This window comes from Oxyura jamaicensis, chromosome 1 (assembly GCF_011077185.1).
Source record: "Oxyura jamaicensis isolate SHBP4307 breed ruddy duck chromosome 1, BPBGC_Ojam_1.0, whole genome shotgun sequence".
NCBI classification, from domain to species: Eukaryota; Metazoa; Chordata; class Aves; order Anseriformes; family Anatidae; genus Oxyura; species Oxyura jamaicensis.
The window spans coordinates 79,083,207-79,110,793 of NC_048893.1; the positions used below are offsets into that span (position 1 = coordinate 79,083,207).

Sequence of the window (27,587 nt, forward strand, 5' to 3'; positions counted from 1 at the left end):
AGTCAACTATGGCAGCAACAAGTGTGTTTCGTGGCTTGGCTTTTGCCTCTACCAGTTCAAGAGAGACTAATTCTGATTTCTAAGTTCTGATTTCTAAGTTACTCTTGAGAAATATTGCTCAACTGCATCACTGATATTTGGTCTGCCAGGTCTCACTTAGTATATTTTTTGCTGTTACATTACACGTAGTTTAATATACTGTATTTCATTTCCTTTTTCTCCCCTCACACACCCCAAGGAGAGAATAGTCTGCTAAGAACTGACCTGAACGTGATGTCACTTTTGGCTTACCATTTGACATCAGATTGCTTTGCAAGGCAAATATGGTTTGAAAGAATGGCCTGAAATAGAAATTTCATCACAGTGTTACAGGTAATCAGAATCTGAACAACTAACCAGGAGTCCAGAGCCGCTGTTTTCCCCAAGCAGATCACAGTAGGTTTTGCCAGACACTACCAGGTCGCAGCAAGGGTTAACTACCCCTAAAGGATGAAAAGCCACATCAAGGAAGACAGAACAACCAGCAGGGCAGGAGCCTCACTAGCAAGGTCCTGTCCCACTGTAATCCAAAAAGAAAAGTTGATCAGAGCAGGCCTAATGCTAGCAGCCAGGATCAGCCAACAGTTCAGATTTTCAGGCAAGTTCATGCTGGCCAGTCAGGTCCGAGGTCAAGTACGGAAGTTAATTCTTAGGTCAGGATGATCCCTGTGATAATAACCAAGGTCACACACAGAGCAGCAATTATCAGGATGGTCTATAGTGATGACAGGTCTGATGTCAACCCAGAAAGTCAGATCAACAGTGTCCACGGCTAAGCATGGACATGGGCATGGACATTAGTGTCACAGAACTGGAGACAACCACAATTGTACCATAGCTCAGGCAGGGTCTAATAACCCGGACCTGAGCTCAAATGGAAATCCTGGGTAACCACAGACAGAGTGTCAGTGGGAGCCCCAGGTGAGGCAGGCCAGGGCAGCTGAGGCTTTTTAATGTCCTCAGGGCCCTGAGTTCATAGACCATATAATAGCCTTCAAGTTTTATTATGAAAGTAAGGTAGGGTTTTTTCTTGGTTGTGACAGCCTTGCTTCAGCCAGAAGCAAAGGTTACAATGCAAACAAGGGCTGTGTGTGGTAAGCCACAGCCAACAGGGCAATGTAAACAAGAAATGAACGTAATGAGCCTTGGCACGGACCATTAATCAACCCGCAACAGGAGAACCATTTCTGAAACTGCTGGATAAGTGTACTGTGATATCATCTGATCGGCAGCTAGTGCCAACAGCTATCTTCCAACAACCTTCCAACCAGAAACTGAGGAAGGGAACTGTTGTGTGTACAGCTGCCAACATTTGGAAGCACAATGTCCAAAGTAGAACAGTTGCACATTGAAGCCAAATTGCCACCTAAGTGCCTGGCACTGAGACTGGTGGGAAGGAGTGCCATGTTTGCTCCCAGCCTCAACTTTGCTGACTCACTTGAAGGGTGATTTGAGGTGGTCTGCATGTATGTGTGCATGTGTGTGTGAAAAGCTTTTCCTGACATAGCCTATTCCTCATTTGATCTGCTTCACAAATTGAGCTTAGAGATGTCACATTTCTGCTGTTCCTCTTCCAGGGCAACTTGTGTGATCAATTTTCCTTGCTTCTTTAAGACCATCTTGAAAGCATCAGCTCCTGATCTTGTAAGATAGAAAGATCTGTATCTAACCAGGGGGATGCATCCACCAAAGTAGGCTTAACTGAAGAATGCTGCCATCCTGTGAGTTGCAGGTAGCCATCTCTTAGTTTCTGTACGTCAGATTGTCTTTAGGCTAGACCTATCCAAAACTTTGACTAATTCTATTGATTATGTTAAAAGTTTAATCAAATGAGAGGAGAATCAGAGCCAATCATAGTTTTAGAGCTTAATGACTGAAATGGGTATAAAACTGTGAGTATTTATTCTAGTCTTGCAAAAATAATCTAGTGTCAGGAACAGGGAGTGGAGAAAGGTTCTATTCCCAAGCACACAGTGCTGATAGCAGGGCTGTACCTTTTTACAGTACAGAGGCCACCTCAGAGGAACAGTGTTAGAAGAGTAGTGGGCCTGAGACACTGTTCCCTGTCCTGCCTGCTACCTGCCTCCATCAGGAATATTTAGCATTTTCCAGTGTACTCAAGTGTCCCATTGACAAACTCTCTGTCCAGGATGTTGGTGGCTTTTAGAAATTGGGGCAAGTTAGCAACATTTTATGATTGCTATCTTCTACATACAAACAGTATCAGGTGATCTTCTGTGAGTGAAATCCCTTAGTGGAATACAGATTCCTGAAATGATAATAAAAATAGGATATTTAGATCCTTTAACAGTTACACTCTGTACTTGCCGCAATTTTAAATGGACATAACACAAGAAGTCTATTACTTGTAACAGATTAACAGTTTTCCCAGATGTTTAATGACATGCTTAACTATAGATTTATTTCATTCCATTTCACTAACAGTAACATGTCAGAAAACTCCAATACATTGTGTTACAGAACTTATATTAACTTTGCTAGATTATTTATTTATTTGTACCCAGAACCTCTCGTCTCCAGGGCCACGACCTTTCAGTATCAGCATCACTGGTGAACACAATCTCTCATTCTCTTTTGCCTTCTAAGAGACCTGACAAAAATCAAAGGCTGGAACTTCCCAGGGGACTGAAGTTCCCTTTTGAACAGCTATGCTCATCTTCGCAAAAAACTTCTCCCTTCTGACCAGTAAGGGAATTTAACACATAGAATCCAGAAGGAAATTTAACAAGGTATGTAGGGGGCCAGTGACGAGGAGGGGATCTCAGAACACAGCAGATATTGACAGTGGTGAGCAGTGCCAGTGGTTAAGTAGAATTATTTGGTGAACAGGAACATGTGCTCGGAGACAGATTAGAAAGGAATCTGGGGAAGGCTTTCTATGGTGAGACCAGTTTCAGCTGAGAATCAAGGGATTTCCCACTCTGGAACCTGAAGGAGAAAAGATGCACTCTTAGCCTTTGCTCTTTACTATGATGAAGAAAAATCCGCAGTGCTTCTCTCTCAGTGCCACTGGGTAGCTCCTATGATTAGGATAGTTCCTTTTCCAAAAGCATGCTGCAACACTCTTTGAACTCCTTCTAGATGTGAACAGCTTCTTTCCTGCTCAGCGACCCCAGAGTGCAAATTGCTTCATGTGGTTTCCCCTGTCCCTCAGAGTCTACTAGCCTCAAAGACATTCTTGAGCCTCATCTGATACATAGCTATCCATGACTAAAAGCCCACAGACCAGGAATCAGCAGCAGCATTTCCTCTGACAAACTTTTTTCCAACAGTAGGTATAGCCTGGAAAAATGGAAGCAAGCTGACTGACCTGAGTATATTCAGGCATCAGACAAGCTCAGGAAACAAGAGTTTTTAACCCCTGATGTGTGCCATGCTACTTAGACAGCTTGGCCATGGACAGGCCAGCTGATGGACGCTCTCCACATTGCATTTGGAAACAATACCATCCTCTTCCATCCTCTTTATTTTTTTTCCCTCTCCTTCCAGCAGAGGACTCCTTCTGCCAGCCTTTTCCCAGCAGCTGCCTTTAATTCCCTAGGACAAGGAAGAAGCACCTTATCTCCCATTCTCTGAGGACTGACAGAAAGATGGTGTCTGTAAACAGGAAGAGTTTTCATTCAGATTTGGCTGCTAAGATTCCTGTCCCCCTTCTCTTGTAATATCTGAATATCATTTTTTGGATGGGGTAATTTGTTGCTGAACAGTGATGCATGTGCCCCCAAAGGAGCTGGACAGGACACTGAGCACAAGAAGTAAGTCTATACCAGATTCACCCACGCCCTAAATTCACCAGTTCACACTTTTCCAGTTCCAGAAAGCACAGGAAAGCCCTGCCTTTGTTTTTCATGACAGCAATGGTGACATTAGCCAAGCATTTAAAGTCTATCAGGCTTCTGCAGATCTCTTCATTTTCTATGCAATAAGGTCACGCTACATGAATCTTTATATTCACATAGGAGGTGTTTTTTTTTTTTTAAAAAAAAAAAAAAAAAAAAAAGGAGTTTCTGTATTTCATAACAGCAGCATGCACAGGGGCTCCGGGACAAGTAACAGGTGATGGAACAATCAGTATAATTACTGGATCTTTTACTCTTACAGAAAAACATTTTTGACCCACCATATGCAAGGCCTGCTGGTCTCACCCCACTGCAGTTCACAGAGTAGGTATGTCTCCTGCAGTTTCTCACAGGAGGCAAAATGACACTTTAATACCTTTTTAGAAATATACATGCTGAGACAGAAGAGAAATTTCAAGGAACCAGAGGCTACTATTTTGTTTTCAGTAGTTTTCCAGTATGCAAAAAAGGGGGAGGGTGGAGGAAACAAGAGGAGGAAAGGAAAGGAAAGAAAAGGAAAGGAAAGGAAAGGAAAGGAAAGGAAAGGAAAGGAAAGGAAAGGAAAGGAAAGGAAAGGAAAGGAAAGGAAAGGAAAGGAAAGGAAAGGAAAGGAAAGGAAGAATGACATTTCAAGAATGACATTTTCTGATAGATATACATTTTCTGAGATCTATTCAGTTCAGAACAGACCTATGAATATAGTAAGTTAAATAACTGTACAAATACTGGAAATGTTAGTAGTAAATATATCCTTCATATTAGCAATCCATGATATATAAATAATGAAATATATTTTCCATGAGCACTTTGTAGCCTTTTTACAATAGTGCTATATAGACATCTGTATTAGAATGCACTTCATATATATATTTTTTTTCACATTAGAGTAATTCAGAATATGTGTAGTAGACAACTGGACAGACCCTTAACAAGAAACCTATAGATTGTTTTACAGATTAGCACCCACCAATAACTAAAAACCCCACTATCTGAACCGAGGACAAATGAAATCTTGCAGATCAACTGTCACATATTTTGTAACCACAGGAATCATTGACTAAGTAAAAATGCATCTCATTTATCTAAGTCAGTCAGAAGGCTTTGTATTCTTACCCTCTTTCCTTATCCCAGCATCCCACACATTAGTATAGTTGTGTACATAATCCAGTCTTTAAACCACAGAGTATGTCTGTTAATCTTCTCAATGTAAACTCTGTGTATATAAAACCACAGAAACTATGCATGCTGGTTGCTTTATCAGATTTTCTATTGAATTTATGTAAAAGTAGCATTTAACTTTGTTTCTTTAATTATGGTAAAGGAATAATATTTTTATTATATATAATTCCATTACTATGTCATTAAATAAACAATGGAGAGAGACAAAAGGGAATCATGGGCTTGAATTTTATTTTTTCTCATTTGAGGTGCTAAAGATGTTTTTTTTCTATTTCTGTTATGTTATTTGGAAGTTAGTGCTTATTAGCTTAAGTTTATTTTAAGTTTGTTGATCATTAAGAAACACAACCACATATATCTAACATATACACACATATATGTGTATATATATATATATATATACACAGGGAACACAGTGACAGTGTTTGAAGTTCTGAACAAAATATATTGAACTCAATATACAAGCCAGATACATTCATCTGATTCTTGCAGAAGGTCTATGCATCATTTTGGAAAGCAGCATTACAACATACTGTAGAGATCTGATTGATTCAAAAGTATTTCTAGCTGTTGCCATCTGATTATAACGTATAGACAAGGAAAATTTTTCAAGTCTTACTTAAACTGGTTGTAAGCACCCTCTTGCCTGTGTCTTTATTATAAAATATTGCACTTTGGCTAACCTATTGCAATGGGTGTCCCATGCGTATTTGCAATGACATAAACACATTTCTTTAGAACAATCTTGCATTACAGTAATCTTCAAGCTATAAACACATTAAAGATATGTTTAGACAAGTGAAATTTGTTGTGTGACCAACTTAATACAATATTAGCAAAGATCTACATTGTTATAAATATTTGCTACAGATGTAACTTACTATTTTTTGAAAAGTATATTAAACTAAAGTTAAACAGGTCTAACAGAAGGCCAGACAAGAAATTTACAATACATCATAAAATATTTTCACAGAATCACAGAATCACAGGATCATCTAGGTTGGAATTTTGATGCTATAGAAATACACAGAATCCTAGCAACTATTCATTCCCTTTTCTCCTCAACCTAGGTAAGAAAATGCTTAAAATGAATTGTGTGTTTACAGATAAATTGCCCAAAGCCATGCAATCATCTTCATTTTTTTTTATTTTTATAGCTATTAAAAACAGACCTAGCATTGTTATATATAACACATATAAATAGAACCTAACTAAATGAATTAAAAAAAAAAAAAAAAAAAAAAAAAAAAGTTAAGCACTTAGTAGCTGGTTCCTTGATACAAACTTGAGGTAAAATTAAGATTTAGCAAATCAAAAAAAATAGTCCCAAGCTCTTTTACTTTTCTTTCTAAATTTAGTCCATTAATCTCATGAATATGGACTTGCAACACTTTCAGAATTTAAGAAATAGAAAGAAATACACCAAATATAAAGACTGAATGAGAATTTGAGAGGTGAATTGCACCCAAAAATGTTTAGAAGAGTTGGGGGAGAAAATGGCAGAGGGATGACAGACAAATGTAACTACCTCCTTTCCTTTTTTTTTTTTTTTTGCCATTAATATACAACAGCTGTATAATTGTGTACTAAACCTTGAGAACATTTTGACTGATTACAATTATATTTTAAAATGTATTTTTTATATTTTTACTATTGTCCCATCATTGATAACTGAACAAGAATGTAATGAATTTATTTTATAATGTTCTAATGTTGTGAAAACAGCTCCTAAATTAAGCAGAATAAACTGCACTTTTACGGGTATTTAATAATTTTCCTTCCTTTCCCTAGCACTTTTTGTTAGACAACATTTAAAGTTCTACTCATTGTAAGATGATAGTATTAATTATGATAATATCTAAAATGTATGGCTACAATTGTGTAAAAACTTCTTTAATCTATAGATCTCCACTGCTAATGCTTTGCAAAGCTGGTGTATTAGAACTTTTTTTTTGTATTGGACAGAAAATGTCTGATCTGACTTTTACTGTAAATTCTGTGGCACAGCAGCCTTTTCAAGAGCCACAATCGGTTAAGCAAGGAAAAGGCACTGTCAGATTCTCTTGTTCCCCAACACTGGGGTGAGACATCTCCTGCCTTTGCCCTTCCCTGCCCTGCCTTTACCCATTTTCACAGGTGTCATTTGCTCCTTCCCATGCTCCTTCCCGTGCCAGCTCTAAGCCTTGCTCAGTGACAGGACAGGGCAGCAGGCAGGGGCTTCCCCAGCACATCCAGAGCTTGGTGCAGCCCCTTGCAGGCACGGGCAGTGCCCAGCACAATTACTTTTGAAAGCAGGGCTCCTCCGCAGTTGGGCTGGCACAAGCAGCGTGCTCACCCTTCCAGAAGCAAGCCAGACACTTTGCACAGATATAAAGCACACCCTTGGAGCAGCAAAGCAAGGGATCCCCTTCATCTGGAGCAATGATAGCACAGAGCTGAAGCTGAGATTTTCTGCCAGTAATCTTTTTACCCTCAGTTTTTTCTTGTAGATGTCTCTCTTCCCCGTGAGCCCTCTGGCACTGCTCTTTTCTTTCGGTGCTCTCCTTTCTGTTTCTGTTCTTGCAGAGCAAAGCTCCACGCTCAACCAGTGACAGAGAATGTCTGCAGGCTCAGCTTGGGATGATGTAAGAGGAAAAGCAAAAAAATACTTTGACCTCAGTTGCTCCCAAGTAGCAACAAGCCCTTACACACCTGCCCTTACCAGCATTTCTTCCTCTCCCTGTAGAGGGTGAGTGAGAGCTGATACATGTTTCTGGTTAAAAACGTAATGACTGGATTGTCTCTTTGCAGCCCACTTGTAAATTTGAAAGGGATGGTAACACTTAATTGGCAGGAAATGTGATTTATTTTTCTGTTCATAAAAACCCTCCAAGTGGTGCAGCTGTTCTGTATGGCACACTCAACTTTCCTCTGAAGCACCCGAAGCTGTGGGAACAAAGTGGAAACCTCACACACAGCAGGACCTCTTGATGCTCTCAGAGCTTTGCCAAGGTTAAAGTGCTCAGAAATACCCCTGATGAGTGAGTAATCTCATAAATTACCAGCAAAGCTTAAACACCTTCCCTGCCAAATCTGGAAAGATGAGAGTTCCTCCTCTGGAGGAAGAAAGATGACCATGTGTTGGGTGCCTTGCAGAAGACATAATATTGAAGGATTTGATCTCCAGCAGGCCATGTCTGCTCTACTGGGCCTCGTGCTTAAGACCTGAGAAGCTCTGATAAAACCTGTAACATATAATATCTTTGGGAAAGGTAAACTGTATGTGGATCACAGGATGGAAGGTAGAGACCCTGACCAGACACCGCTGTACATTGAGACAGCGACCCACAAAACAGTCAGCCTGAGTAGGTGCAGGTCTGTTCTGCACTGCACAAATCCTGTTGCTGCAGGACAGCCTCAGGCAGGCCGTGGTAACAGCACAGCCTGCAGGCAGGTCCCACCTGGCACTGGCCTTGTCTTTACCTAAGGTGTTCTCATGTGCACTTCCTTTAGGAATAGAGTCTTTTGTTTTGGTTTTGCTTTCATGTAAGAAAATAAATATTAACTCGAATGACTAAAATGTGGGAGCCCTCCTTCACCGATACGAACTGTACAGCATGCCATGGGAAAATCCACCCAGGATCTGCCCAGTGCTACACAAACATGGGGTACCCAGCATCTGAAGCTTTACTCACTGCTTATATGCTTCTTTTTTCTGTGTTAAACAGCAGTTTTATTAAGCTATTTGTTGTCAGGCCTTTGTTACTTAGCTCCAGAAAACTATGCCACACTCTGTTGGTAGCACTCTGTGGTCCAGGAGGATAGGCCACCTCAGGCTCACCCCTGCTTGGACCCACAGAGCTAGCTTTGGCCTGTTACAGTGACAGAGCTCCAGGTCCTTACAGGAACTGGTCTTGTTGTTTATTTTGTTAGTTGTTATGTTATTTTGTTTGTTTGGTTGGTTGGTTTTTTTGTTTCATTTTGTTTCCCCATTACCTGGGATATTGCAAAACTGCATGAGTTGGCAGGATGACGATTTTGGTCTCCATTTCTCATTTTATCAAGTACCTGAAGAAAATTGATGAGGCCTGTCTCTTCTGAGGGATAAGTGCTTTCAGTGCTTTCTGAGTAGAAAAGAACTTCATCCCTTAGCTCTGGATGTCATCTAGAGGAGACTTAGCAAGAAGGCTAAGGATGATGGTGGTTTTTCTAGTGCTGGGGATGTGCTCTGACCATTCGAGGTGGACCCTAAGACCAAGTGGGGCTGTTGGAATGGTTTCAGAGTGGAATGAAAACTTTATGGTATGGTGTCAGAAATCCCCATTTTGTTTAAGGCTACTTTGTGATCCGTCTAAGGCCACAAGAGAGAGGAAACTTCCAAGAACAATGACATTCTCACCATAGGGAGGGTACCCTGTGAAGAGAAAAGGTAGGCTACTGTGACTTTTTTTTTTTTTTTCCTTCAGTATTCCTGCAAGAGACTAAACACCCAGCAATCAACAATCAGTCTTCTGTTTTGGTTTGGTTTTATTATTATTTGTTTGTTTTCATATAGGTGTGATCATCTTTAAGGGAAAGATAACCCCAGGAGAATGTCACTAACATGGGTGTATTATGTTGTTCAGTGTGTGCTCTGTCACTCACTGAAATCACTCACTGGCCAGTCTCACTTTTGAGAATTTGTTTGGGTCTTCCCACCTCTTCCCACCAGTTCTGGTGCCTGTCATCTGAGCCCTCCCTACCTTGGGACTTTGCCTTTGGCACCATTATATGAGATATCCAAAATCCATCCCAACAAGCCTGTACCCACAGCACCTCAGTCCTTTCAGAGCAGCAGCAGTTTCAGAAATGCCTTAGTGGGCACACACAAACATTGTAACAGCAATAATTTCCTGGGAGTAGTCAGTTTACCTCTTCTTCTCACTCACATTCTCTACAACATGCAATCAACATTAGTAAATGTGATAAAGGTATAGAACTGTAACACAGTTTGAAATACAACAATATTATAGTTCTAAGGTCAGGCTCTCTTACAGTCTTCCAAAGATTGCTTTTCTTTCTCCAGGTTTCACAATCTCCTGTGTGCTGTAACAAAAACATGGTGATCTGGATGAGAAAAGAGGTGCTTTTGCTGTGTTGTGACAGGTTCACATCATGTTGCCAAGCCACAGGTTAACCTCTGCTGAGCGAGCTGCCAACAACTGACCAGATGTTGGGAGCTTCTGGTTTCCAAATGCCCAGAGCTTGAACTACCTCACCCTGCTGCTGCAGTGTCCTAACACTAGATGAAAATGACTTGGTGCACTGATGAAATAGTATTATCCCTCCCCCCGCACAGCTGGATGGCTTTAAAGCCATATTCTGGGATGGTGGTTGCCTTCAGAAACAGCCAGACCCTTCCTGGGAAGCAGCCTTGCAGTGCACAGCATGAGCCATGCTCAGTACCACCTGTAACATCAGTGTCTTGCATTCAGGGCATATTGCTGGCATGTAATCACAGCTGGAGGGATTCAGCAGAGCCTGTTTGGGATGTGGCTGTGGGCACACACCTGAGCTAGAACAAATCTCTGGCACCCAATGATGACCAATAGAATTGCCTTTGTCTGGCACTAATGCTGTAGCCTCACAGGTGTCTGATGAGGTTATAGAGGAAGCAGGTTAAGTAATTAGAGTGGTAGACACCAGGACAGAAGAAAACTGATGATATGATTGATTTGATTGATATGCTCACAGTCATTTTGCCTTTTGAGCACTCTGTCCATATTTGTTATTTGGTTTAGAAAGATTGGATACCACAATGAAAAACATTATGTGAGATCATCAGCAGGTAGATCATCATTAACTAGTAATACAAAACATCTTGTTCTGACTGCTTAGTCATGGAACATGAGTCAGAGTGTTTAATGACTTAATTTAATAATATCTCATTAAGTATGATGCTATTTATATTTATTGTTATTACTCAATGAAATGGAAACCATAACATAACTGCATTTCTGTGACCGATTTACATTTCTGAAGAGCTTGCAGTGTATGAGGGAACATTTCCTATGCACATATTGGATGCTGGTCTCCCAGTAGCTGTGGCTTTCTGTCCCCATCTTCTGCTTATGACTTTGTAAAGGAGCCTTTATCAAATCCCAGAGCTGGATAGGATAGGAGAATATATACAAGAAAGCAAAAGTTATGAAAATCAGTGAATCACAAAACTACAGCATTCCTTAGCACATCTCTCTCTAGCACCTTAGATGTTTGCTTTGCTGCCAGGTTGTTCACCTTCCTTACAACTCAGCTCCTCTAACTTCAGACCTCTGTCAAAGTCACTGATCCAATATTATATATACATCTGGGCTCCTGGGACAAAGAACAGGAGGGACAGTTCAGAGCTTGAAAAACAGAAGGCAGATAAGTACCCCAGGAAAATTGCTGATTCCCTTTTACCAAGCTTGTTTCCTTGCTTTTAGGGCAAATGCTGCCCTGGTGATTTTCAGACAACTGAATACCAGGGGAACACAGTTTAGATTTTGAAAGGTGGTGTTTGAGGAAAGAAAAAGGGAATGGGGAAGGTAATTTCCTCATTTTAAGCCTAACCATTGCTATAGGCTAAAAGATTTCCCTTTCACCTCAAAAGAGATCTCTCTTTCCTGCATCATCCATGTGCCATTCAGACACCCCTCAGTGGTAGCTGTCTCTGATCTTTGTCCCCAGGTCAGTCTTGGATCTCTGTGTCTCCAGAAGGAAAATTCAAGCTCCAGCAGTAAATAGCAAATGAGTAAAAGGAGATGGGGGATAGAGATGTTCTCTAGCACGTGGTGGCTGTGTCAGGTGTGGTAGGGCCAAGGGCTTTGGCATAAGATGATGGTGAGGGAAAGAATCTCAATTCACGTGAAATGTCCTGAGAGACAGAGAATAAAGAAACATCCTTTCCTTCCTCTCACCATAGTTTGTCTTGGGTCTTTAGCCATAGGAAGATACAACGTGATCCAGGACAGCTTTTTCTTGACTTCAAGAGACAACCTGTGTCTATATTGGGATTTTGTACTGATGGCCAAACGAGAAGGAGCAGGGTGAGGGTTTGGTAAATGGGATCAAGCCCAAATACCAAACCAACAACCAAAGCTGCTTTTTGGGGAAATTGCATCATGTCTTTGTAAGTAGTTCGAAGCAGGATGGCTCCTCTTACTAAAACACAAATTGTTCCTAGGGCTGCAACAGGACTGTTATTATCCCTGGCTGTTTGTTATTGCTGTTCCACCCTGCCAGTTACCACCCTTGCACTGCTCTTCCTAGGAAGGACAGGACAAATGATCCCTTCTGTAATTTTTTTAAATGTTTAAATCTAACCCAGACAGTTCTGCAAGTGCTTGGACAGCAGCTCTGCAAAGGAGCAGATGGATATTGACCATAAATAAACAGGCTCACAAGCAAACCAAAAAGGTAAGTGGCAATAAGATACAAAACAAAACAACAATCTTGGGAAGTTTAATTTTTCCAGAAATACCTTTCCTGGCATGAGTTCAATGAAGCTTGAAGGCAGCTAGCCAGAAATTAGTAGTTCTGTTTCCTGAAAAGCATCACTATGACTTGGGTTTAGTTTCACTCACTCACAACTGAAACAACTGAAGTTCTCTCCTACTCTTCCCTCTCAAAATTTCAGTGACTTCTCACCTGCATACGGTGCTATCCTCTAAAAGAATTCATAGTTTGTGGCATTCAGCTGAGATGTCATAGGATTGATTACCCAATTAATTTCATTATTTTTAGCCTGGAGAAGCTTTCCCAAGGGGAGGGACACGGGTAGTGAAAACCAAAACTTTCTGCAGAAACCTCTTGCAACCTTTTCCCATGTAAAGCCAAATGATGATAGCTCTCACTCCTTCGTGCACTGCTGTGTCTCCAAGCTAGAAAAACAAGTACCATAGAAACTGATGAAGGAAACCATACAACGAAGGAAGTGAAACAGTCATGATGGTAAAAAAAAAATAAGAAGACTGTTTAAAATGGGAGGCCACCTGGAGAGCAGAATGAACAGGAAAATGTATGAGAGAAGTAAACGTAAATGAGATGACAAGAATAAACAGCAAAATCTGAGAGGATATCAGAAATATGCCAAGCACAGAAAGGTACTTCTGGAATTTCACAGTTGACCCTGTCTGTGTGAGGGGAAGAAGATGCTCGGTATGCCAATGTATGAGACTCACTTATTTCATGTGCAGAGAAGAAGGAGCACAGGAGCATGATATGTGGTGGGTGGGAAGGAAATCTTTCTCCCAGCTTAGTTGAGGGCTTTAGTCATGTTGAGGTTCACAATAGTCTCTGGATGTCCTGTGAAGATATCTGAAAATGTCTTCTCAGGAATAGCTTTCAGCAGCCAATCCTGTTGTGAATGAATAGGCAAAATGAGAGAAGAACAAAGGAAGGAAGCTCATAGTTCTGAATTCCTCAAGATTTTATTCACGTGAGAACACTCAAGAATTCTATGAGAAATACTCAGTGTTCCTTCTACCTAGAGGAGATGGATTTCATCATTTGAATGATGTTTCATTTGTCCTGTCCTTCAGCTGCAGTTCAGCTCTTGTTTAGAGGCCTTGGAAATAGTAATTTGTGTGTCAGAAGGGAGGCCCAAGTGTGTAAAAGACCTTTCCAGTCCAGGCCTGTCTCAATCTGTCAGTACAGAGCAGCCATTATGGAGATCTGTGTCCTTGATGCCTTGCTGTGGTGTTCATAGCAAATCGATGTCCAAGAGGAATTTCTCTGTCACTGGGGCAGGGAGCAAATATGGACAGCATCCTTAGAAGGAAGGTGAAATGGTGAGACCTCAGGCACCTCTGCCACTGTGATTGTTTAGTAAACTTAGCTCTCCTCTGTGAAGTTACCAGCTTGAGATCTCCTGGACACTACCATTCAGAGATGGGAGAAAGGAGACAGATGGAGCAATATCCCCTCACCCCCCAGTGCTTCTCAGCCCCTTGTCTCATGAGATGCCAAGGCATTAAAAGTGAGCCCCTCAGCCTCTGGGCCTTTTTGTGAAGGAAGTGATGGGCATGTTTTTTCACTACATGCCGGACAGGTGGGTCATCCACATTTTTTCAGCCTTGAGCCCAGCTCCGAGTGGCTCTGTGGTTATAATAAGATCTCTGCACCCATGCTCACACTGTGCCACCTTGCACTGCTCATGAGGCACAAAGAGGAAGAGGATACCCTACCTTCATTTCATCTGGCTGCTTCTGCCTTTTCCAGTCCCTCGACTTTTCTCTCCTCATGCCATCATTTCAAGCATTTCAAGCAGAAGCCTCCTCCCACCCCTCCAGCAGAGGCAGGGGGAAGGGAATGAGGAGGTGAAGCAGCACCCTGGAATGTGAGAACGTGAGATATGTGATGAGATTTCAGCAAGTTACCCTGTCCCGTGGAGAACAGTCAATTACCCCAATACAATTTGTTTCTTCACTGGTTCCATTTTCAAAGCCCTGTGCCTTGGTTTCCTGCCAAGTGAAAGCATTAGCTGTTACCCCTTACTACATGCTCTGCTGAGGGTGGGCAGTGAGGTGGACCTGTTTATGGGATGTGATTGATTACTGCTGTTTTGTTGTTGTTGTCAGGTATACTGAGGAGATGTGTTATTTTCCGTCTTTCCACTAACCTGATAAATTAGGTCACACCAAGTTAGACCATGGGTAGATCATTTTGGAGTTGGACTCGATGATCCTTATGGGTCACTTTCAACTTGGGATATGCTATGATTCTATGATTTTGCCACAGAACTGCCCACTGTAAGCAGACTGCCTTGCAACTTGCTTGCAGTTGGAACTCCACTCACTCAGGTTACTGCCAGAGTATCTAACCAGAATCTCAGATGGGTTTTGCAGCTTCTTAGCTTCACATTGCCCAAACTCCGTCATTATAAGTAACCAAGCCACAAAGTTAAGTGCTGGCTTGCTGATGCACCCTAGAACTATGATTGCTGTGATAAGGTAAGTTCTTCTGATGAGAATGAATGCTGCCTGGAGCTGAGTCTGCTGACTGTGGTGGTTTTTACTCAGGCGGGCAGCCGAGCTCCACCACAACTGCTGTCTCACTCCCCCTCCTCAAAGGGGAAGGGGGAGAAAATACGATGCAAAGGGCTCAAGGGTTGAGATAAGGACAGGGAGATCACTCAACAATTATCATGATCAGCAAAACAGACTCAGCATAGGGAGATTAGTAAAATTTATTACCTATTACTAACAAGCTAGAGAAGTGAGAAACAGAGGAAACAAACCAAAAACACCTTCCCCCCATCCACCCTCTTCCACCTCCTCCCCCTGAGCAGCACAGGGGAACAGGGAATGGGGGCTGTGGTCAGTCCCTAACACCTTATCTCCACTGCTCCTTCACAGTCACTCCCTGCCCCTGCTCTCCATGGGGCCCCTCCCACCGGATGCCATCCTTCCCGAACTGAGCCTGTGCAGGCTACCCACAGGCAGCAGCTCTTCAAGAACAGCTCCAGTATGGTTCCGTACAACAGGGTCCATCTCTCCCCCAGGAGCAAACTGCTCCAGCACAGGTCCCCACAGGAGGCAGCTCCCCCCCAGACTCCCTGCTCCTGCGTGGGCTCCTCTTCATGGGCTGCAGCTCCGGCCTGAGGCCTGCTCCTGGTGTCCATGACACCAACAAAGATGTTAAACAGTGCTGGTCCCATTAATGACCGCTGAGGAACACCACTCGGTATTCTAGACATTGAGCTGCTGACCGCAACTCTCTGAGTGTGACCATCCAGCCAATCCTTACCGACCGAGTAGTCCATCCATCAAATACATCTCTCTCCAATTTAGAGACAAGGATATCATGGGAGCCTGTTTCAAATGCTTTGCACAAGTCCAGGTAGATGATGTCTGTTGCTCTTCCCCTATCCCCCATTGCTGCAACCCCATTATAGAAGGCCTCCACATTTGTCTGGCATGATCTGCCCTTAATGAAGCCGTGCTGGCTTTCACCAATAAATCCCTATTTTCCATGTGCCTTAACATAGTTTGAAGGAGAATCTGATCCATGATCTTGCCAGGAACAGAGGTGGCCTGCGTGGCCTGTGGTTCCTGGGTCTTCCCTTTTTCCTTTTTTGAAAATGGTGATTATATTTCCCCTCCTTCAGTCAGCGGGAACTTCACTGGACAGCCTGTTCACTGTTCACTGTTCAAATATGATGGATAGTGGCTTAGCAACTACATCTGCCAGTTCCCTCAGGACCTGTGGATGTATCTCATCAGGTCCCATGGACTTGTGCACGTTCAGGTTCCTTAGACGGTCTCGAACCTGATCTTCTCCTGCAGCGGGCGGTTCATCATTCTTCCTGTCCCTGCCTTTGCCTTCTGGGTCCCAGGCCAAATCAATCATCTACAGCACAGAGACAGGGCGGGCGAGCGTTTCTCCACCCCCTGTTGACTTGCTTTTCCTTGTATCTTGCCCACATTTTGTAACTGAGGCTGCCCCCTGCTTACCAAACTCACTGTCCAGTTCATGGTCTCCCCAATGCAAACAGCAGGATCAGATCAGCACAAAGAGATTCCTCAGAGCTCTGGATTCAACAGTTGTCATCAGCTGGCTTCCGCAGTTCCACTTCACTGATACGGAGGAGCCCCTCTAACCCTGTGAAGATCTAGTAGAACAGGAGGCAGAATTGTCTCAGGCATCAGAGTAAGGCAACACACAGCTCAAATACAAACAGCTGAGAACATATTATGAACAAGCCCCCAGACCAATCCAACTAACCCAAAGTGAAACCCCCATGACATCTGCAATTCTTTCCCTGTAGAGAGGATAAGAAAGAGACAAAGAACCACATGTGGCAGATCTGAGTCAGGGCACCGGAAAATGCTCAGACACCATAACGATGAAGGCAATCTAGGAACATAGACAAAATAGACTGGTTTTCTGTTCTCTTTCTCTTTTTTCCTCTCCTCTACTTAATGTGGTCCACCTCTTTCTCATTGTGACTGACTTTATTTATTTGTCCAGGAATTCATGTTTCTATTGCATTTAAATAAGGGGTCAGATCATGCATTTACAAGAAAAATGTCAAACCTCTAAAAGCCACTAAAGTTGATATAAAACTGCCTTTGACTATCATAGGACCAAAATCCTTCCTTGCTGAGGAATTATCCCAGTTACAGAGGGAACAGGAATCAGCACCTGGTCAACTGGGCTAATTAATCCCCTCTCTTTTGGTTTTAACTTCAGCAGGTTGAAACTAGATGCTCACATGTTTTATCCACATAAGAGATTTTAAAGCAAGGAAGAGAAAGGTATATAGAACAGCCTGATTCTGAGCATTTTCATTTCCTCCTGTTTCATGATGCTAGGAGACTGCTGTTCAGTGGGCTGCCAGCAGACCCTGTCATTTCCATGACTGCATCATTCAGTGCTGTGAGGGTCATGTTTAGGTGCTCCCAGTGGCTGTCCCAAGTCATTGGGGTGTCAATACCTGAAAGACACATTCAGGGGACAGGTGTTGAATCCTGTGGTTGGTGCACACCTATTTCTTGGGGATCAAATCACAGAGGAGTGCTCCAGTTGCTCATACAACAGGAACAGACCTTAATCACCAGGCTTTGCTAGGAACATGCTAGCGAATAGGCTGCTCTGGCTGCAGGGAACCACCACTGCCTTGTCCTCATAGTAGGTGCAGCTGGTGGACAGATCAGAGATCAAACCTCCAGATGGGACCAGCACATGGGTTTGCAGAGCAGGTGGGTACTGATAGAAACAGAAATCTTCAGTGGTTTGTGTTAACGTGCAGCCTGTGAACTGCAGTGACTGAGGAGAGATGACCTACATCCTGCCCAACCATTTTTGCCGCAGAAGCGGGGATTACTGGCAGCTGCAGTAAGTGAAGACAGACAGCTGAGGTGTTAACCACGTCAGAGGGCCCCACTGGATCCCAAGTCAACACCTGTATGTTTGCACCAAAAACATGCAACACTCTGCAAGGTTATTTTGCATCTGCAGGCGCTTTAACACTATTAATAGATTGTTTTCAGCTACAGTGAATCAATTCAGTCATGAGTGGGGTTAAGAGAAGGCGTTCCCAGGCCTGTCTTAGCCCCGGTTTGCATGCAGTACACAGCTGAGGTTAGAACTGGATTTTTTTGCAAGATGTTGTTCCCAAAAGTCACAGCAGCTCCTCCTCCTCCTTCATGGCTAAATTGTGCCAGGGAAGCATTATTATATTGTCACAGCTCAGTCTGAGTGTCTGCAGTTCTTTTGCCATGATTCTATGCCTTTTCCTGATCTTATAGACAGGGAAGACACCCAGTCAATAATGCAGTCTCTTTGATTATTTTTATGCTGCCCACAAAGATGTGCTTTCACTGCCTGGTGTGAGCTAGTTCTCCCTAGACAATCTGAAAGAAATGAACAACAAATAATGTCAGTGCTATGCCCCACTCCTCAGCCTCCAACCTCCACTGGATTCAATTCCTAGACAAATGACATCCAGAAAAAAAAAAAAGATAAAAAAAGAAAAAAAAAAAAGAAGAAAAAAAAAGCTACTGCCTCTTACTGTTCTTCTCTTTGTCTCTTTTTTTTTCCATCTCAGTCACGTCGGCCACCTAAATATTGTTAAACAAAAGCAGATAAATCTCTTTCTTCCGTCAGTCCCAGACAAAATCCACTTGCAGATCCCGTTCCACAGCACTGGGTTTCACGGGTTACCATTCAGATGTAGAGTGGGTGCCAGCCAGGGAGCCTCAGGCTCTAACACTTGCTAATCACTCATGAATGCATGTGCAGCAGCTAGTCTTAGAGGAAAGCAGAGGCTGGACCGATGGGGGTAAGGGTCAGGCAATGGGGGAGTCCCTGTCGCAGCCTGTGACAGATTTGAAAGAGCAGCACCCTTTTCAGTCATCCCGACATTTCTTACCATCAGACACTTGTCTCATAGGTGATCTGCTCTTACGGGGACTTTCTGGAGCTTAAAACATCTAGATGCCACAGAATGGGCACAGTGACCCACTTGAGAAGTATGTGCTAACTAGAAGAGTGTGGTTCATGAGATGTATTAGGAACACAAAATTACTCACAGGCTGTGTGCCCACTTATGGCCTGCATGTCTAATTACAGTCATCCACTTGGCACATGATCCTCATTAGTTCTGTTCTGATATGCATTAGCAATGCTGAAAAACGTGGGATCAGCCTCCGGTGAAAGATGTGGAAGAAAACAGGTGCCACAATACACAGTGAACTCAAGAGAGCCTCAACACGTGATCTATCTATCACTGCAGTGGCCTACTGACTAGACTCTCACTAGCTATGGATTTGTGGAGACTTCCCACTGAGTGGGTTGTTTGAAATTGTTCCTATCAGAAAGGGGAAGAAGAGTAAAGAAACCTTAGGGAAAAAAGCTCCTATTTCATTTCAAAGTGGAATGTGTTTGGGGAAGAAAAAGCAAACTGCCTGATATAGAGCATCCTTTGGGAGGAGAGCATGGGAGGTGACTCATTTTGAAATGGCATAGGGCCTTAGTACAATGAAAAACACAGGACTTGGTATTCCCCTCTGGTGGTGGAAACAGCAGAAACTCAATGAAAGAAAGCATCTGAAGACAGTGACGTCTATGCCATTTGTTTTTAATAAGACGGCATCTAACTGAGCCTATAAGAAAAACCACGCTATCACTAAAAGGAAGAGGTGTGAATTTGATCAGAGAGCCCAACGTGGAAGGTTTTTGCCCAATATGCAGTCTCTCCACATTCCCCAGGACTGCACAACTCTGGCTCCAAGCTGTGGGGCTCTCAAGTCTTCTTCCACTGGGGAGACTATTCTATATTCCAGTTTATAGGCACTGATAGGGAATGCTTCCTGAAACATGTACTTACAGCTACACAACTTTAACATTGTGTGCATGGCAGGCATGGGCACAAGAAAGGGCCGGTAAAGAAGGAACAGGCCCATCATACCTTAGAAATCTGGGTTGGCACACTAGCCTTTTTCCCACCTGATTTTGAAACTCAGGTTTTCCTGCCCGAATCAGTTGGTTTTATGCCGTGGCTCCTCTGTCCCAGTCTGCCTCTCCACAGCTAACAAAGGGCCACATCACCCATCACCCAGTAATTCTCAGGTGATTGAGAGACTGGGTTGCCAATGCAAAGAAGAAGCTTTGTCCTTTTCTTGACCTGCTCCCCTAAAGAGCCAAGAGAAAGGAAAACCGTATTGTAATATGAATGAGGGTCTAATTTTTGTTATTCTTTCTTGGCTGCCTTCCCTTCCATAAACAGGGCATCTTGAGTCCAGACTGTGAGCTGCTCCAAGCCACGGGGGAGCAGGCTGTCTGGAGCCAAGAGCTCAGTGAGGGCTGCAGGGCAGCATTATTTTTCCAAAATTTAACTTGTTGAGAGTTGAATGTAAAAAAATATCATAGGTGCCTGCTCGCAAGAAAAGCCAGACAAGCTCAGCAGAATATGAGGGAGGGATTTCTACCTGCCTTCCCCTGCCATGCACATGCCTGACTGAGGATGATGGCAGCCAGAGAAACCTCTGAGGAGCAACAGGGCCCAGGCCGTGGTCCTGTTACCACTGCCAGCTTGCTGAACGCCATGAACGTGAGCAGAACAATACAGGAACTCTCAGTGACACTTCACAGTATTCACCAAAACACAACTGCCCCACGTTTAAGCTAGCAACAAGAGGACAGAAGAATACCTATCCTATATAAAATTTGAGACTACCTCTACCAGTATAACATTAACCTGCTGGTGAAAATGAGCTTAGCAGTGCTCTCAAGTAGGAAATCATGGCATTTCTGATCCAGTGGCATAAGATCCAGGGCTGGATATACACTACCAGTCAGCTGCTGCTTCCCCAGCTCCCATATATATTTGTATCACTTCGGTGCAAGCTTGAGCCCTCTGAAGGCACAGATTGCATTGACGCTAATCCCTCATACGGGGATCCCTCATAGGGGGAACTTGCAGGATGAAAACATCTTCCAGCCATGGTCCTGTTTCACCTGTGCTTAGGCCAAGAGGCCAAGACTGCTTTTAGACCTGAGCTTCTCTCTCTTCTCTGGAAGGACTATGGAAAATGCTCATTAGGACATGCTTCAGCCCAGTGACTGGCTACATTCACTTCCAGGTGCATAATAAAGCAATTTACGCTCACTTGACAAAAGCTCCATATTTGGCACATAATAAATGGAGAACTGCCAAAGTGGGGAGTGGCCACAGGGTGAAGAGGGATGGGGTTAAAATTTTCAGCTTAAAAACAAATTTCTGCTGTTACTTCACCCTGTTGGGAAAAAGAGGACTAAACCAGATCTGTGTCATGTTGCTGTTCCAGCTGAAAACACCAACAAAAAGAAACCTGAGTGGAAACTTGCTTCTGTTCTAGGAGTTTTTCTCAACAGGTATTTTTTAAATACATGTCAGCTCTACATATTCATGGTAGTACATCCACTTTGCAGGCTGATGTTGTCACATGGCAAATGTCCCAGACCCAATACCTTGGGCAGCTTCTCAGACATCTACATCTTGCTTCCTATAGCATCCTATGTGCTTGTGAGACTTATGGATTTACCTCCTTCCCAAGGCATTTTGATGTATACAATTTCTTTCGGGAAAACAACCGGATTTCTTTCCATTAAAAACAAACAAACAAACAAACAAAAAAAAAAACTGTCTGTAGATGGTATGATTTTATACACTCACATAAGCTTAATTTCTCCCACAAAGACATTTCAAAAGATATGTCTGATAATCTGATAAGAGGTATGGTTGGGGAGAAGGAGCAAACTGATGTCACTAGAGGGGGATATATGGAACAGAAAATAGGTTGGGTAGTTCAGGCATAAAAAACAAAGGGAATGGAAGACAAAGGAGATGAGAAAATCAAAAGATGAACAAAGACAAACGGAAAAGGATGGGTAGTTCTATGGAGACTACAAAGCAGGTCTATCTCTGGGAGAGAAACGGCTCAACACCAAAAAATTGCAAACCATGAGCAGTTCAGCTGCATTTCGCAACACACACACACCAAGGGAAGATAGGATCTGATGGTGGAGGTAGTGTTACTCCATCTGTAAAATGTTAGTCCTTCTGCTGTGGCTGTTCCTAGACAAGCTGTGTCACCTCTCTTGACTCAGTCTGCAGCCTGTGAGATGGCCAAGAGTGCATCCTGGAACCTCCCAGCACTGGGCACCATTGTCTCCAGACAGGTGTCCTTGTCAGTAAATACCAGAATAGTGTTTATTATTTCACTTGATGTGCACTGTAGAGGCAAACATGGAGCTCCTCAAACTGTCATTGCCAGGAGATAATCAAACAAGTGATTTGGCTTGCGTATACAGCTTCCTTGACCACAGAATCCTGTGTTTTTCTCTGTCTTTGCAATGGCCTGTTGCAATGAAGTCAAACACTACCTTTTGCAGGTAGTGTGCATATCTCCAGGGAAGCCCTATCAGCACAGGGACCATGCAGATCAGTGGCTATCACTTCCACAACATACCATTGCATGACCATTCTGCATGTCTGACAGATAAACCCTTTCTGTGCATGCATTGGCTGATTATTGCCCATGGCAATAAGCAAGCAACCTGCATGAAACCCACAGCCTAGAGCTGCAAGAACAGGACAAGAGCCCAAGAGCAGCAAAGAGCCCAGAGCTTGCACTGCTTGCTTCAGGGTAAGAATTTGACTCTGTATTTTATTCCTCTTACCCCCATTATATTCACTTTTCCCTGCATTCCTAATCATCTCTCTGCCTGAATCCTCTCAATTAAAACACAACTAATTAGGAGGTTATAAAAAATGGGCCCAAAAAGGCCTTCTCCAGGTGAGCAGCTCTGCAAAGGCACCCCAGTGTGAGCTCCTCAAGGTGAGCTCATCAGCCCCAGCAATTCCCAGCAGCTGTCCAGCAGTGCAAGAGAAAGTGGGCTTACGTTAACACCTGGGGCTCATTTCTCATGATGACTCAACTGGGGTGGAGGAGATATAATGAAGGAAAGGAGGTCTGTTTCTATTATCTCTAGAAGAGTATTAACAGTGGTCTAGCAACTATTCCCTTTTCCTTTGGGTACAGGTAGGTGCCTGTGTCCTGTTTCTTTCACTGGGTGAAATGGGGAATTTGATGTGTCACGTGCCTTCACTTGTACCTCTCCCTGGAGGTTTTCCAGGTTTTGTAATTCCTGGGCAATGAGATCATCCCAATAAGCTCTTGATTTCCCTAAAGGAAGTGGTAATAGTTTATTTGTTGGGTGGCAGTTGTTGGGGTAGGAAAGAGGAGGTAGCTTAGCTTCCCTGAGCAGGCTGTAGGCCCTGGCTTTAAGTGCTTAAGACCTATAAGGCTCTTTTATGGCCCTCTGCTGCATAATTCCTATATTTTCCTGGTGTGTAGAATAAAGTTTGGTTTTACTATAAGCTCTGAGTTGTTTAAAAATCCAGGAAAAAAAAAAAAAAAAGGTAAATTGTTGAGGAAAGAAGCTTGAGAAGTACCACATCTGTGTCTCTGCAAGACAGGCCGGCCTGCCCCAGACTTGGGTTAGCAGCTGGAGAAGCTGGGAAGCAGTTTGTCTTTCTTCGGGCCCCTTTCCCCCCAGCACAGGGTGGGTGCTCAGGGGAGTCGCCCCCTCCCCTGCCCCCAGTCCGCATTGACCGGCGGGGAGGCGGGGTGCTTATCTGCGGGCCGCGATGGCCGAGATCTGCAATGCAGACACGAACAGCCCCCGCATGCCCCGGGGGGGGCTCCGGCCTCCCTTCCTTTCTTCCCCCTTGGGTGGGGGCCGCTGGGGAGGCGTAGGTGGGGAGAAGGAGTGTGAAACGTGGGGGCGGGGGCGCCTGCCTCCCTAGGTGGGAGCAGGGTCCCCGCAGGGCGGGCTGCGCTGCCCCCGTCGCTGAGCGCCCCCAGAGCCACTCCCCCCCAATCAACCGGCTTTTAACATGACAATGGCCGTGACCATCCCTTCCAGCCGAGGCCGGCCTGGGGAGGACATAAAGCACCCCCCGGCTCCGCCTAATGGGGTATCTGCGTGCGGCAGGCGCCCGGGGCTGGGGGTACCGGCCCGGCCATGAGCGCCCACCTGGCCATGCCGCCCTACCCGCCCCACGCCGGCGCCCTCAGGTACGGCCACTACTGCTGGCCCTCCGCCGGCAGCATGGACGGCGCGGCCGCCGAGGAGGCCCCGGCGGCGGACCTGCTCTCCCTGCCCGCCGAGCAGAGGACGCCCAGTCACCCAGGTACGGCCGGGGGGCGAGCCCGGGGCCCGCCGGGGGCTGCCCGCTTCGGGCAGGGGCCGAGCGAGGCCTCCGCTTCCCGGCAGGGCACCCCTCGCTCCCGGCATCCGTGACCCTTTCGGGAAGCTGGACGTCGACTTTTAGGCGTGACCGCTCGCTGCTTCTTTTCTCCCCAGATGCCTCTCCAGCTTCGTCCAGCTCTGGGACGCTCGTCCAGTACACGCCGGACTCTGCCACCAGCCCCACCGCGGAGCGCCCGTCTCCCCATCCCAGTTTCCAGAAGGTCAAGGAGAAAGGTGAGGGCGGAGCGAAGAAGGCCAAGAGCCGCACAGCCTTCTCCCAGGAGCAGCTGCAAACCCTGCACCAGCGGTTCCAGACCCAGAAGTACCTCAGCCCCCATCAGATCCGGGAGCTGGCAGTGACCCTGGGGCTCACCTACAAGCAGGTGAACGTCTTGCTCTGAGTAACTAAGTTGCACCCCTGTTGTGGAGTGATCTTGCTAGCACGACCAACTGTTTTTTTTTTTTTTTTCTTATATCCCCAGAGGATTGTGTTTAATGATCTTATTTATCTGATCGCTTATATGAGACAGTAGAGGGTGTGAAAACTTATGACTCAGTCTTCCTCTTAGTTCCTGCATTATCCCCCCGCCGTGTGCAGGTGTTTAGAAATAAAGGGCAGTGCCACTTAGGCTATTGCTCTGTATAAATGTATGTTGCCTCTGATAAAATATGAAAAGACAGATACGTGGCACTGCTTTTCTTATACAGAGTGGCACCCTCCCTCTTTCCTTGAAGAGGTGGTCTTTGCCTCGCCAGCTGCTCATGTGACTGAGGCCATGAGTCACTACTGAATCAGCACTGATCTTGTCACAGCAGTGAGGTGCTGCTGCTGTACAGGCAATGCTTTGGCAGTTGTCTTGTCTGGCCTGTCTTTCAGGAAGGGTTTTTGATGTGCTGAGCATGAAAGATCAAATGGTGACTCGAGCAGTAATGCTGCTTGTCTCAGTTTTGATTCTACTGATGTGTAATGTTAGCTGCTGAAACTATGCACTGTATTAGGACCCAAGCAGAAACTAACACATCTTTAGGATATGTAATTAGATTCAAATAAGAATGAATTTTTAATGTCCTGTCCTCTTCACTTCTAGGTGAAAACATGGTTTCAGAACCAACGGATGAAGTTTAAACGTTGCCAGAAGGAGAGTCAGTGGGTAGAAAAAGGGATGTATCTACCACAGGTGAGAGAATTTCCCTTTCCATTTGCTATACATATTTCCACCAGTCAGGGATCCTCTGTTCTGTGTTGAGAAGTGTATCATGTCTAAGACAGTTGTAAACCTGTGCTGTAAAGATGAGATACAGGTTTTACAGCAGCAACTATTTTAAGCCTGCCTTGGCAACTGAAATAACTTTATCCACTTATTTTCAGGTTAAGAATTGGCTGGAGAGGGCCACCAAGGCTTACTCATGCTGTTTTTCTTCCCAACAGGGTGTTCCCAGACATGTTGGTTTGGGGATTTCTAACTTTATGATCTCCGCTATTATAAATCTGTTTTGAGGATGATGTGGACTGAAAATAACAGATTTTGGAAAGGGTGGAAAGGAGGACACATCCAAAACAATGGGCACAGTTGGTGTGCCTGCTCTTAATTACTGAAGCTGTCTCTGTCTCTTCTAGAATGGGTTTCATCAATCTTCATTCCTGGATATGACCCCCACGTTTCACCAGGGATTCCCTGTTGGTGCCAACAGAAACCTTCAGGCTGTGACCAACGTGCACCAAGCTTACAGCAGTGGCCAGACTTATGGGAATGGGCAGAGCCTGTACCCATTCATGGCTGTGGAGGATGAGGGGTTCTTTGGAAAAGGTGGGACAAGCTGCAACACCCAGCAGGCCATGGGTTTATTAACTCAGCAGATGAACTTCTATCATGGCTACCCTACCAATGTGGATTATGATGGCCTGCAGTCAGAAGACACCTACAGCTTCCAGAGCACCTCTGATAGTATCACACAGTTCTCAAGCTCTCCTGTACGGCATCAGTACCAGGCCCCTTGGCATACCCTGGGGACCCAGAGTAGTTATGAGTCTTAGACCAAAGTGTTTTTCTCCCTCTTACTGTTTTTAGTAATGCGGTTTCAAGGGTCTTGACTCAGATCCAATTTCTATTCATTTCTTTTGCCCCTCCTCAATTCCTGCTTTTACTCTTGGTGGGGCCTAGCACCCTGCTGTGTTGGGCTGCTTTTCTGTTCAAAGGAATTTGACTGTGCATAGCTAACCCTTGGCCAAGGGTATTTTGTGTGTAGACAAAATTGCATTCATGGAGGGGAATGTGCAATGCTACCGTCAGGAGCAGCAGAGATGGTGAAGGTTGATGTTTACTGTTCAAGACCTTCTCTGCTGCCTCTTTATTTAGCAGGTGATTCTCTGATCCTTGTCTTGTGTTTTGCAGTCAGATTTTGCTGAAGATGACTTTTCTTGCACTTCTGCAAGAAAAACCCATTGTAACCTAGAATCTGTCTTGCTGTCTTGCCTTCTTTTGTTGATACCTCAGACAGCTGATAAGTTCATCCGGCTCCTCTCATTCTTCACTGAAAAGCTAAAAGATCATCTGATCTCAGATGGCTTTGATCCAAAACAATTCTTCCTCTCCTCCTGGAGTGGTCAGCACCTGCCTATTCCTTGCCTGGTACCTTCCTGTGTACGTTAGGGAAATTGAGAGGAGGAGCAGAATAAGGAGAAGTGGAGAAGAGTATTTCTGATTATTGAAATTGAAACTTTATTAATAGTTTCCAGAGCTGCTAGCTTCTTTGTGCCTGTCAAATCATTCACAATGGATCTCTGGAACTGTTCCTATGCAGTTTAGATCTTGCCTTCCTTAACCTTTCTGCTGAGATACTGTTGGCTTGTCCCAACCTGAATACTGCAGCAGAGGGTATCCTGAAGTGCCATTTCTGTTTGAGGTGATGAGAACCGTTTACTTATCTGTATGTCATAGTTCACTAGCACTTCATGAACACAGTGACAATACCATGGCAGTTTTCTCAGGGGTAGAGATGGCCAGCTACTTAAAAAAGCATGTTAGGCAGTAGAATTGTAGAAGCCTGTCTGCCACTGCCCAAGAATACAAAATGAGCTGGCAAGAGTAAATTGTAAAAGCATAAATAATTCTTGGTATTTTTTTGTCACTAAAGCACATTTTTTACTGTTATCTTCTATTTTAATGTATACATGAGGATTTTATGTTATAGTTAAACTCACTGCAAAGGAGATGAATATTTGTTGTGTTCCAGTTTCATTTTTCTAAGTATTTTCTTGCAGTGACTTTG

General features: G+C 44.2%; 1 protein-coding gene across 3 annotated transcripts; it reads left to right on the forward strand.

Annotated features, from left to right (window-relative positions):
* The first annotated feature begins 22,958 nt into the window (after nucleotides 1-22,958).
* LOC118160959 (homeobox protein NANOG) lies at nucleotides 22,959-27,376 on the forward strand. 3 transcript variants are annotated; one of them, XM_035316054.1, is made up of 5 exons: nucleotides 22,959-23,104; nucleotides 24,143-24,258; nucleotides 24,432-24,700; nucleotides 25,406-25,495; nucleotides 25,936-27,376. In XM_035316054.1, exons 2-5 carry the CDS (start codon nucleotides 24,177-24,179, stop codon nucleotides 26,350-26,352), a joined length of 858 nt encoding a protein of 285 aa, XP_035171945.1. In that variant the 5' UTR covers nucleotides 22,959-23,104; nucleotides 24,143-24,176; the 3' UTR covers nucleotides 26,353-27,376. The 3 variants fall into 3 exon arrangements, with proteins under 3 accessions (XP_035171945.1, XP_035171943.1, XP_035171944.1); XM_035316052.1 differs by having other exon boundaries at nucleotides 23,007-23,104; nucleotides 24,060-24,258; XM_035316053.1 differs by having other exon boundaries at nucleotides 23,039-23,104; nucleotides 23,991-24,258.
* Nucleotides 27,377-27,587: the final 211 nt, after the last annotated feature.

Coding starts and splice junctions, on each gene's coding strand:
- LOC118160959 (XM_035316052.1), top strand. CDS start 24,090: ATGAGCGCCCACCTGGCCATGCCGCCCTACCCGCCCCACGCCGGCGCC. Junction 24,259..24,431: donor GAGGACGCCCAGTCACCCAG/GTACGGCCGGGG, acceptor TTTTCTCCCCAG/ATGCCTCTCCAGCTTCGTCC. Junction 24,701..25,405: donor TGGGGCTCACCTACAAGCAG/GTGAACGTCTTG, acceptor CTTCACTTCTAG/GTGAAAACATGGTTTCAGAA.